Source organism: Tamandua tetradactyla, chromosome 3, assembly GCF_023851605.1.
Source record: "Tamandua tetradactyla isolate mTamTet1 chromosome 3, mTamTet1.pri, whole genome shotgun sequence".
Lineage (NCBI taxonomy): Eukaryota > Metazoa > Chordata > Mammalia > Pilosa > Myrmecophagidae > Tamandua > Tamandua tetradactyla.
Genome location: NC_135329.1, coordinates 80,333,108 through 80,346,169, shown reverse-complemented (window position 1 = coordinate 80,346,169; position 13,062 = coordinate 80,333,108). Strand labels below are relative to the sequence as shown.

Sequence of the window (13,062 nt, the reverse complement as noted above, 5' to 3'; positions counted from 1 at the left end):
CAACAACAGCAGAATACACATTATTCTCACATGCACAGTTATCATTCCCCAGGATAGACCGCATGTTAGGCTAACAGTCAAGTTTTGGGGGTGCAAGTGTAGTTCAGTGGTAGAATTCTCACCTGCCATGCAGTAGACCCGGGTTCAATTTCTAGCCCCTGCCCCTCCCTCCACCCCCTCAATTTCAACAAATGGTGCTATTTATAATGGGATACTCACATGGGAAGAATGAAATGTAACCTCCACCATACAGCATACAAAATGAACAAAAAATTAAGTCTTAACAAGTATTAAAAGAAATAATACAAAGTATCTTCTATGACCACAGTGAAATGTGGCTAGGATTCAAAAGCAGAAGAAAAACCAGGAAATTTAGAAATATGTGGAAATTAAACAACACATTCTTAAACAACCAATGGTTCAAAGAGGAAATCACCAAGGAAATTATTAATATTTAGAGATGAATGAAAATGAAAACATAACATACAAAAACTTATGGCACAGAGTTAGGGCAGTACTCAGAAGGAAATGTATATCTCTAAATGCCTACATGATAAAAGAAGAAAGATCACAAACCAATAACTTAATTTCAAACTTACAGGAACCAGAAAAGAAGAGCAAACTAAACCCAAAGTAAGTGGAAGGAAGGAAACAGTAAGCATTACCGTGAAGATAAATGAAATAGGAAAAAAAAACAATCAGCAAAAACTAAGGTTGACACTTTGAAATGATCAATAGAATTGGCAAACTTTTAGCCAGATTGACAAAGTAAAAAAAAGAAAAATGAAACAAATATCAAAAAACAGGAATGAAAATGGAGACACTCACTGACCCTGCAGAAATAAAGGACTGAAAGGAAAGATGATGGACAATTGTATGCCAGCAAATCAGATAACCTAGGTGCAAGGGACAAATTGTGAGAGGCATACAAATTAAGAAAACGACTGAAAAAGAAATAGAAAATCTCAACAGAAATATAACACATAAAGAGATGGAATAATCAGTAACCTCGCAACAAAGAAAAGTCCAGCACTGGATGGCTTCACTGCTGAATTTTCCTGAATATTTAAAGAAAAATGCACATCCCTCTTTCTCAAACTCTTCTAAAAAAATAGAAGAGGTGGGAATACTTTCTAATCATTCTATGAGGCCTAGATTACCCTGATACCAAAGCCTGATCAAGACACAAACCAAATCAACTGTATATTAAAAAGATCGTAAACCATGAACAAGTGGGATTTATTCCATGAATGCAATGATGGTTCGACATAAGGAAATCAATGTAATACAGCACATTAATAGAATGAAGATTTAAAAAACACATGATCATCTGAATTAATGCAGAAAAGGCATCTGACAAAACGCAACAACTTTCATAATAAAAATACTCAGAAAATAGGAATAGAAGTGAACTTTCCAACATAATAAGGAGGCATTTATGAAAACTTACAGCTAACATCATACTCAATGGTGAAAGACTGAAAACTTTCCCCTTAAGATCAAGAACAAGACAAGGATGCCCACTCTCACCAGTGTTATTCAACATTGTACTGGAAGTTCTAGCCACAGAACCCAGGCCAGAGAAAATAATGAAAAGCATCCAGATTGGAAAGGAAGAAGTAAAATTATCTCTATTCACAGATGACATGATCCAATATATGGAAAATAACAAAGAATCTGCAGGATAGAACTAATACATGAATTTAGCAAAGTTGCAGGGCACAAGATCAACATGCAAAAATCAGCTGTGTATCAAAACATCAGTGATGAACCATCTGAAAAGGCAACGAAGAAAACAATTTCACTTATAACAGAAACTAAAATGATAAAATACCTAGAAATTAATTTAACCAAGGAAATGAAAGATTTACACTGAAAACTACCAAATATTGCTGAAAGAAATTTAAAAAGACCTAAATAAATGGAAAGACAGCCCATGTTTATGGATTGGAAGACATAATGTTGTTAAGACATCAATATTACCTCAAATGATCTATAGATTGAATGCAATTCCTATTAAAATTCCAGAAACCTTTTTTGAAGAAATGGAAAAAAAAATCCTCAAATTCATATGAAATTTCAAAGGGCCTTGAATAGCCAAAACAATATTGAAAGAGAAGAATAAAGTTTGAGGACTCATACTTCCTGATTTCCAAACTTACTGAGAAGTGTTCAGTAGTGAAAGCGTCTGCTGTCGGCATAAGGAAAGACCTAGAGATGAGTGGAATAGAGCTGAGTCCAGAAATCGGCCACCACGGCCACAGCCAGTTACTTCACCATTAGAGCGCCAAGTCCATTCAGTGGGGGAAAGAACAGTTTCCTCAACAAATGGTGCTGAGGCAACTGAAAATCCACATGCGAAAGAATGGGTTTGGGCCTCTACCTCTCACCACATACAAAAATTCAATCAAACCAGTTCAACAACCTAAATATAAGAGTTTATACTACAAAACCTTAGAAGAAAACTTAAGACTGTCTTCAGGACCTTTTATTAAGCAATATATTCTTAGATTTTTCACCAAAAACACAAGCAGCAAGGGAAAAAAACAGATGAATCTTAGACTTCATCAAAATTTAAATTTTTTTGTGGCATAAGGACATTAGCAAGAAAGTCAAAAGACAGCCTACAGAATGGGAGAAAATATTTGGAAATCATACAACTGATAAGTCCTCAATATCCAGAATATATAAGCATTCCTACAACTCAACAGGAAAAAGACAAACAACCCATTGAAAAAATGGACAAAGCACTTGAACAGACATTTCTCCAAACAAGATATACAAATGGCTAATGAGCACATGAAAAGATGCTCAATATTGTTAGTCTTTAGAGAAAAATGCAAACCAGAACCACGAGATACCCCCTCATACCCACTACGATGCCTGTTATTTAAACAATGGAAAATAAGAACTGTTGGGGAAAAACAGGAACCCTTGCACGTTGTTGCAGGAATGTGTGAAATGGTGCACCCACGTGGAAAACAGTTTGGCTGCTCCCCTGAAAGTTATGCAGGATCAACACACGACCCTGCCATTCCACTCCCGGGTATGGACCCAAAAGAACTGAAAGCAGGGACTCAGACATTTGTACACTGATGCTCAACAGCATTATTCACAACAGCCAAAAGGTGGAAGCAACCTGTGTCCCTCAACAGATGAACGATTAAACAAACTGCGGTATATCCATTCCACAGAATATTATTCAGCCATAAAAGGAGATGAAGAGCTGGTATATATATGCTACAACATGGATGAATCTTGAAGGAATCATCTGAATGAAATAAACCAGACACAAAAGGAAAAATATTGTTTGATTTCTCTTATATGAAATATTTACAGTAAGCAAATTCATAGAGACAAAAAGAATAGTGGTTACCAGGCATAAATGGAGGATGGAATGTGGAATTACTGCATCTGGTAGTTAGGTTCAGGTGTCAACTTGGCCAGGTGAGGGTACCTAGTTCTGTTGCTGTGGACATAAGCCAATGGTACGTGAACCTCATCTGTTGCTGATTCCACCTGCAGTCGGCTAGGAGACGTGCCTGCTGTAATGAATGAAGTTTGCCTTAATTGGCTGGTGCTTAAATGAGAGAGCACAACGCAGCACAGCCCAAGCAGCTTGGCATCCTCATCTCAGTACTCGCAGCTCAGCCCAGGCCTTTGGAGATGCAGAAAGGAATCACCCTGGGGAAAGTTGGTGGAACCCAGAGGCCTGGAGAGAAGGTCAGCAGAGATTACCCCGAGCCTTCCCACGTAAGAAAGAACTTCAGATGAAAGTTAGCTGCCTTTCCTCTGAAGAACTAATGAAATAAACCCCCTTTTATTAAAAGCCAATCCGTCTCTGGTGTGTTGCCTTCCGGCAGCCAGCAAACTAGAACAGAATGGATTCATTTTCTGTTCAGGAGGATGAAAATATTCTGAAGTAGATACTGCTGAAAGTTATACAAAATCAACAATGTACTTAATGCCACAGAACTGTCCACTTAAAATGATTAAAATGATTTTATGTGTATTTTACCACAATAAAATAGTCTACAGCAAATATCATCCTAAACCATTAAACCTGAAAAGCATTTCTTTTAAGACTGGAAACAGAGCAAAGACTCCCAGTAAAACCAGTTCCACTCACCATCCACCAGATCCCGCAGCCATGCCAGTCAAACCTAAAAGAAATCAAAAGCAAAGGGAGTTGAGGGGAAAAAAGCACAGTCATTACTTTCAGACAATATGGCAGTGTATGTAGACAAGAAGATACAGAAAAATTATTAAAATAATTGAGACAGTTTAATATACAATTAGGAGTTAAAAATCAATAATAGTTCTATGTATATGAATGAGAAAATAAGATTTTGAAAAGCTACCACTTATAATAACATCAAAAAATATAAAAATACCTAAGAATAAGTCCGGCAAAAGATGTGCGAGATGTTTAAAGAGAAAATGATAAACCCCACGAGGAGGAATTAAAGGACCTAAACAAAAGTAAAAGGAGCTGCAGGTTCAAGGACTGGAGGCTCAGTGTTGCCAAGAGCCCAGGTCTCTCCAAGTTCATCTGTCAGTTCACTAAAAGCCCTATCAAAATCCCAACTTGTGTGTGTGTGACAGAGGGACAGAGTGACAGACAGAGCAGAGGGAAATGGGGAGATGAAGGAAGCGGGGAGAGAGAGGGGGAAACTTAACTGGTGAATTCTAAAATGTTTGTGGAAGAGCAAAGGGAAAAGAACAGCCAAGAAAAATTTGAAGAACAAAGGGGAAGAGGTACCCGACCATATATCCAGTTTTATTCTGAAGTTAGAAAACTAAGACAGTATGGTGCCATGGCAGGGACAGACAAGCAGAGCAATGGAACACAACGGAGGAGCTGGAAGCCCCACGAGCAGAGAGTGCTTAGTGCAAAGGCGAGGGGATGGGGGGCTGAGCAATGGGGGACAGACCTCTCAACCAGCGTGCTAAAAGTATCACCCCCAAATCAATTCCACGTGGATACATACTGTTCTAGTTTGCTGGCTGCTGGAATGCACTATACCAGAAACAGAACGGCTTTTAAAAAGGGGAATTTAATAAGTTGCTAGTTCTAAGGCCGAGAAAATGTCCCAATTAAAACAAGCCTTGGGGACCCATGGTGGCTCAGCAGGCAGAGTTCTAGCCTGTCATGCTGGAGACCTGGGTTTGGTTCCCCGTGCCTGCCCATGCAAACAAAAAAACAAAAAAACACAAGTCTATAGAAATGTCCAATCTAAGGCATCCAGGGAAAGATACCCTGGTTCAAGAAAGCCAATGAAGTTCAGGGTTCCTCTCTCATCTGGAAGGGTACATGGTGAACACGAGTCATCTGCTAGCTTCTTCTCTTGGCTTCTGGTTTCATGAAGCTCCCTGGGAGGCATTTTCCTTCTTCATCTCCAAAGGTCGCTGGCTGGTGGACTCTCTGCTTCTCATGGCTATGTCGTTCTGCTCTGCTCTCTCTGAATGAATCTCTCATTCTCCAAAATGTTTCCTCTTTTATAGGACTTCAGAAACTAATCAAGACCCATCCAAATGGATGGAGATATATTTTCACCTAATCCAGTTTAACAGCCATTCTTGATTAAATCACATCTCCAGGGAGATGATCTGATTACAGTTTCAAACATACAATACTGAATAGGGATCAGAAGAAATGTCTGCCTTTACAAAATGGGATTAGGATTAAAACATGGCTTTTCTAGGGTACATACATCATCTCAAACCAGCACACATGCTCATACTGAAAGGTAAAACTCTTACAACTTCCCAGTTGCTAAAACAAATACCAGACAATGAGTTGGCTTAACAGGAATTTGTTGGCTCATGGTTTCCGAGGCTAGAAGGCTTGCTTCTTCCCAGGCTGTGTATCTTCTGGCTGGCTGGCAATCTTGGGGCTCCTTAGCTTTTCTGTCACATGGTGTTCTAGTTTGCTAGCTGCTGGAATGCAATACACAGGAACTGGGATAGCTTTAAAAAGGGGGAATTTAATAAGTTGCTAGCTTATAGTTGTAAGGCCATGGAGATGTCCAAAACCAATAGAAATGTCCAATCTAAGGCATCCAGGGAAAGATACCTTGGTTCAAGAAGGCGGATGAAGTCCAGGGTTTCTCTCTCCGCTGGAAGGGCATGTGGTTTACATGGTGGCATCTGCCGGCTTCCTCCCCAGGCCTCTGGCTTCCTGAAGCTACCTGGCAGCGTTCTCCTTCATCTCCAAAGGTCGCTGGCTGGTGGATTCTGAGGTCCTCTCGTCCGTCGTGGTTCTCAGGCTCTCTCCTCATCTTCAAAAGAGGAGCTCTCCAAAATGTCTCCTCTTTTATAGGGTTCCAGTAAACCGATCAAGACCCAGTTAGAATGGGTGGAGACACGTCCCCATCTAATCCAGTTTAATACCCACAACTGACTGAGTCACATCTCCGTGGAGATAACCTCATCAAGGTTAGAGTCTGACAGGATGAGGAGGGTGCTGCGGGGGTTGGTGTGCAGAGCAGGAAGACAGCATCCCCATGGGAGGGCAGTCCAGTGCTGGGGGTCAGAGTCCAAACTCCAGGGATGACGGTCAGAAGCCACCTTAATACGATCCAAGTAAACATCATCTGTAATGTGAAAAGTTGACCACTGGGAGCCACCAGACAGGATGGAATGAGCAGAACCTAGCATTACTTTTGTGATTTTCCCGGCAAACATGCACAATGAGAATCCTACAGAAACAAGACAAACCCAAATGGAGGAAATGTCTACAAAATGCCTAATAGCCTTCACAATTGTCAATGTCATTGTTTCAGTTTGCTAAAGTTGTCAGAATGCAATATGCCAGAAATGGATTGGCTTTTACAATGGGCATTTATTAGTTTACAATTTTACAGTCCTAAGACCACGAAAATGTCCAAATTAAGGCATCAAGAGGAAGATACCTTTTCTGAGGAAAGGCAGCTGGCATCTGGGATTCTTTTGTCACATGGGAAGCCACATGCTTGACGTCTGCTGGTCCTTCACTCCCAGGCTCTGTTGCTTCCAGTTTCCAATTGCAGTGGCTGAGCCCTCTCTCAGCATCCCCAGGGTGTTTATCTCTCTCCTCTCTCAGTGTTTCTACCTTTTATATTCTCATCAAGGGCTCCACTAAAGATTAAGCCCCACCTTGAATGGGCTGAGTCACATCTCAATTGAAACAACCTAACCAAAATGTCCCACCCTAATAGGTGTGCACCCACAGAAATGGATTTTTAAAAATCACCTTTTCTTGGGTACAGAACAGCTCCAAACTACCAAACTCCACCCTCTAACCCCCCAAAAGACATGTTCTTTCCATATGCAAAATACATTTATTCTATCACAATATCATAAAAGCCTTAAATCATTTCAGTAACAATATTAAGTACAAAGTTTCATCAAAAATCAGTTACAGGCATGGTCTGCCCTAAGGCAAAATTCTCCTCTGGCTGTGGACCTGTGAAACTCAGAACAAGTTATCTGCTTCCAATATACAAAGGAGGGACAGTCATAGGATAAATGTTTCCATTTCCATTAGGAGAAATTGGAAGGAAAACAATGCCAAGAGTTCCAAACAGCTCAAAAAATCTGCAGGGTATACTTCATTATATTTTAAGGTCTGAGAGCAAGCTGTAGAATGATGGTGTGTCTTCAGGGTTTGAAAAACCAGTGGTCCCAGCCTCTCCAAGGGCTTATGCAGCAGCCCTGCTCTCTCAAAACACTGGGGTGAGGGTTCCGACATCTCAAGCACTGGGGAGACCACCATGTTCTTGGCCCCCCTTCTTCCAGCATCTGGGTAGCACTGGATTCTCTGCCATCTTTAGGTGCACACTCTCAACCTCCTTAGAACAGTGGGGTGGTGGCCAAGCTCTCCCCAGTACCCAGGGAATGTGCTCCACCCTCTCCGAGGCCTGGGGCAGCAGGACTCTCCCTACACAATGGGGTGGCCAAGCTGCTCTCAATTCCCAGGCATCTGAGGGCCTTGGGGTGGTAACCCTCTTCCTGAACAAGGGAAATGCCAAGGCAAACTCACGCTTTCCACATGCATGTGTGGGTCCACTTTCCTGGCCTGCGGTTTTTTGGCTCCAGACCTCAGTTTCCATGGTTCTGCCTTTGGAGACATTTTACCTTCAATCTGTCCCTTTTAGTCCAGTCTGGGAGTGGTTTCATTTATATACAGATCCCACAACAAACTTGTTGGCTTAGCATGCGGCACACATGGGTCCCAACCATCAGACAAAAGGACTTTCCACAAACCCTTTCTGGATAGCTCCATTTCCAATCCTGGCTTGTCCCGAAATGGCTGACTCATTCCATATTTGGTCAAATCCTCACACAAGGCACTATATTCAGGGGACTAATTTTCCAAAAGCTCAGAATTTTCCAAACTCACAATTTCTGATTTCTTTGTACCCAAGAGTTTGGTTCTTAGCAGTTCTCAGCTTATCCCTTTCCTCTCACATTTTACTATGAACTATTTTATTATAAGGAGAAACCAGGCTTCATTTTCCATATTTAGTTCGGAAATTTCCTCAGCTAGATATATAAACTCATCACTTTCAAATTCTCCCTTCCATTCAACACTGGTACTCAATTTTGTCAAATTCTCTGCCACTTTAAAACAAGGATCCCCTTCCTTCCAGGTAGCAATGACACATTCATCATTTCTGTCTAGGGCCTCATTGGAAGTAACTTTAGGGTCCATATTTCTACCAATTCATAGCAATTTAGGTTTTTTCTATCAAGCTCCTCACAATTCTCCCAGAATCTTCCCCTGATCCGTTTATAAAGCTGTTCCAGCATTTTTTTGTTTCTGCAATTGTAGCATCCCACTTCTCAGTACCAAAATCTATTTTGGTTTGCTGAAGCAGCTGGAATGCGATTTATCAGTTTACAAATTTACAGTTGAAAGGCTGTGAAAATGTCCCAGTTAAGGCATCAACAGGACGATATCTTCTCTGAAGAAAGGCCGATGGCACCTGGGGTTCGTCTGTCAAATAGGAAGGCACAGGGCTGGTGTCTGCTGATCCTTCTCTCCCAGGTTTCATTGCTTTCAGCTCCTGTTCTCTCCAAGCTCTCTTGGCTTTTCTTTCATACACTCATAAAGGACTCCAGTAAAGGATTAAGACCCACCTCGAATATCTGGGTCACAGCTCAACAGAAACAACCTAATCAAAAGGTCCCACCCACAAAATGTCTGCCCCCACAGGGATGGATTAAAAGAACATGGCCTTTTCTTGGATACATAACAGCCCAAACCACTGCAGTCACAAAAGCCAAGGAAATAACGAGGAATGTTCCAGACTGAAGGAGACACAGAGACCCGACACTCAGTGCAATCTCTGATTCTGGACTGGGCCTGAGGCTACGTAAGACATGATTGGGAAGCTGGTGAACCACTCGAATGAGTCTGAGCATCAGATGGCAGTGACATATCCATGCTGATCTCTTACCTTTGCTGGTTGTGCTGCAGTTATGTTGGAGAATTTCCTTTTCTGTAGGAAACACATTCTCAGGTATTTGGGATGTGTCTGTGTATGTGTGTGTAGGCAACCCACTTTCAAGTGACTTAGTAAAGAAAAGTTTGTACAGCACAAGCATCTTCTATTTAAGTTTGGGATTGTTCCAAATTAAAAAAAAAAACAAAAAACATTATGCCATTCATATAAAGTTTAAAATCAGCTAAAACAACTACATTATTTACAGTTTCATGCACAAATGGTAAACTAAAGGAAATTCAGAACCACAAAAGTCAGCCCATCATCAGAGGGAGGTGAAGGCCAATGGAGGGTGGATTCTGGAGTGCTGGTAAGGCTCTATTTCTTGACTTGTGGTGACCTGATGTTTGTTCTCCTGATAACCAATCTCCAAACAGTAGGCATGAATTTATGCACCATCTATGTGAAGCAAATGTATATTGGGAAATTCTTTTAAAGTATGGGCACCTGTCCACTTCAGTTCCTGGCTCATAGTAGATTTTCAAGAAATGCTTGCTAAATAAATATATTTATGCAGATAAAATGAGTACTATTTTATGAGAAACATTATAGTGGAGGCATATCCACTTCCATAAAAAATTACATTTTCAAGTCAAATTAGAACCACTGTGCGATTACAAATAATTCTCTCTCTCTCATCTACTCAGACACTCAAGGGTTCCAGATTTTCACAAGCCAAGTTTACCCTTAAATTTTGTCCAATGTTTCATAAATGTGTTATAACAACATTGCAACATTTGCTTTTCAAAACTAGGAAAAGCTTGTGAAGCTTATGTAGGTAGCAGAGAAACTTAGACTACCTATAGGATTGCCTAAGAGTAACTTCTGGAGGACCTCGGCTGTTGCTCAGATGTGGCCTCACTCTCTAAGCCCAACTCTGCAAGTGAAATCATTGCCCTTCCCCCTAGGTGGGACATGACATCCAGGGGTGAAAGTCTCCCTGGCGATGTGGGAGATGACTCCCAGGGATGAATCCAGACCTGGCACCGTGGGTTCAACAATTCCATCTTGACCAAAAGGGGGAAAAGAAGTGTAACAAATAAGATATCAATGGCAGAGAGAGTTCAAATAGATCTGAGGGGCTACTCTGGAGGTTGCTCTTACAGAAGCTTCAGTTAGACATTGCCACCTACCATAACCTGCCAACCCCCAACCAAAACCATTCCTATCAACCCTAAAGAACACCTAGGGAGAAACATAAGATTCCACAAGGGTTCCAGGTACTAGAGTAACTTTCCAGAAATCTACAACCTCCAGATGGGTCCCTGGACCAGATAAGTCCTGAGACCCAGCCCAGCCTCTCCAGAACATCTGATAGATCCATCCCCCTACCCCATATTAGTGACACACCCTTCCAACATGAAAAAATTAGAATGGCCATAGCCCAAACACCCCTAAAGTGTGTGTGAGAAAGATCAAAGGTGATGGTGGAGTTATACAGAGAAGGTCGGGTTTAACAAATGAGTATGACTGCTGAATCATTACATTGATATCTCTTTTAGTCTCCAGTACCTTAGAGCAACTACAAGTAAAATCCTAAATTGTGGAATCGTAACCCATAGCAAACTCTGAAATGTGTTCCACAACTAATTGTTGCACTATGCTTTGAAATTTATTGCTCTTTTGGGCATATGTTTTGTTTTTTTTTTCAGAAAAAGGAAAAAAAGTTGATTGCGATGATAAAAAAACATTTATTCCTTCTAGCCGCCAATGTTACGGAGCAGCGAGAAGGAAAAATCTGCGATGGTGGAAGGGTAGCCCATCACACACTGGGATGTGTCCTGTAACCACTCGTTTGAACTGCTGCTTTTTTCTTTCTTTGCTTTGTAGATACGTTGCATTATACAATTAAAAACCTGAAAAAACAGAAACCAAGCGCAGAAGCAGCCTGAAGTGAAGCTGCAGCCCAGCCCCCCGCCCCCACCCCCGAGTGGGCCCCGGGAGCGCCAACGGCATCTCATTCCTGCTCCCGCAGAACTTCGGCGGTCGCGGCGCGCGCCGGCCGTGGCTGAGCCCAGGCCGAAGCCCCCGGCCGCTCCAACCCCGGACTCAGGCCCTGGCCGCGCCGGCAGGCGACGCGCAGCCCACCCACCTCTCGCCGGCTCGGGTCCGGGGGGCGCCGGCCGCCCAGGCCGAGGAGTCCCACGGCGGCCGCGCCGTTCCCGGGGGACTCGCGGGCTGTTTGCGGGCGCTCCATGGCAACGGAAAGCTCCACCGCGGCGGGGGGAGCCGTGCTGCCCCCTCGGACAGATGGTTCGTCCCCGCGGAGCCGCGCCACCTGCGTGGGCGTCGCTGACGGTGCCGCGCGGCCCGACCGGCCCTGGACTGGGGCCCGCGGGCCTCAAGGCCCTGCTTGCGGACGGGCGGCGGCCCAGAGTCCACCAAGTTATCCGGATTCCACCCTTTTCCTTAAAAAAGGCAAGATTTGGCCCGGCGGGCCCGACTGCCCGGAGCTGCCCGCGTTGATTTCTCCACGGTGCCCCTGCCCTCCCAAGGCCCAGCGGCCAGCTGGCTGTTCTGAGGCACATGCCTGCCTGTCCTTACCTGACCACCTGGCCCCATGGGGACTCATTCGTGTGGGCAACGGAGGGTCGGGGTGGGGAGAGGTCTGCCCTTTTACGGCCACTCTGCGGCAGGGTATGGGCAGACACGACGACGGACACCTGTCTGCACCGGCGGGGCCCACCCTATCAGCACCTGCCCTGCTGGCCGCGCCCGGGTCTGACCAGTGGCTCCTGCCGCCGAGGCCCAGGAAGCCCCTTCGATGTGTCCTGGGGGTGCTGCCCGTCAGAGCCAAGGCCGCGTCCAGCGGCAAGGAGGACGCCTGTTGGAGCTGGCTGAGCAGCACCATCCACTCTGCCTTGCCTTCCCTTCCCGCACCCAGCGCCCCTCCTCAGAGTTCTAGACTTGAGAAATGGACCTGAGTCCCCGAGCCCACCCAGCTTTGATTTTTCTGTTAAAAATTCTGTTTCTCCCTCCATGCCCCATCCCACCCAAGTTATGGAGTTCCTTTCTCCTCAGCCTTGTTTCTCTGGACATTTTTAAGTTCATAATTAATGCACTTTCTACTAAAGAAGGGAAGGAAAGCAAAAGACTGAAAACAGCCTGATCTAGTCTGCTAGCTGCCGGAATGCAATATACCAGAAACGCATTGGCTTTAAAAAGGGGAATTTAATAAGTTGCAAGTTTGCAGTTCTAAGGCCATGAAAATGTCCCAGTTAAAGTGAGTCTATAGAAATGTCCAATCTAAGGTGTCCATGGAAAGTTGATTTAAGAAGGTGGATGAAGTTCAGGGTCACTCTCAGCTGGAAGGGCACATGGTGACCTCTGCTTTCACTTCCAGCTTCTTGTTTCATGAATTTCCCCGGGAGGCGTTTTCCTTCTTCATCTCCAAAATCCACTGGCTGGTGGACTCTGCTTGGTGGTTCTGTGGCATTCTCTGCTCTCTCAGAATCTCCAGCTTTGTCCAAAATGTTTCCTCTTTCATAGGATTCCAGTAAACTAATCAAGACCCATGTAGAATGGGTGGAGACACGTCTCCATCTAATCAAGTTTAATACCCACCATTGATTGG

The 13,062-nt window shown here is 43.6% G+C and overlaps 1 protein-coding gene across 2 annotated transcripts in view; it reads right to left on the bottom strand.

The window, feature by feature from the left end:
- The window catches only part of LOC143677424 (cilia- and flagella-associated protein 74-like), a 126,910-nt gene extending 115,242 nt beyond the window's left edge, over nucleotides 1-11,668 (bottom strand). The window contains exons 1-2 of one of the 2 annotated variants that reach the window (XM_077153363.1): nucleotides 11,581-11,668; nucleotides 4,130-4,163 (exon numbers count right to left, since the gene is read on the bottom strand). In XM_077153363.1, coding sequence (XP_077009478.1) covers nucleotides 4,130-4,132 — 3 coding nt within the window. In that variant the 5' untranslated portion in view covers nucleotides 4,133-4,163; nucleotides 11,581-11,668. The remainder of the gene's footprint in view (nucleotides 1-4,129; nucleotides 4,164-11,580) is intronic. The other variant, XM_077153365.1, reaches the window with a different exon arrangement.
- Between the last annotated feature and the right edge of the window lie 1,394 nt (nucleotides 11,669-13,062).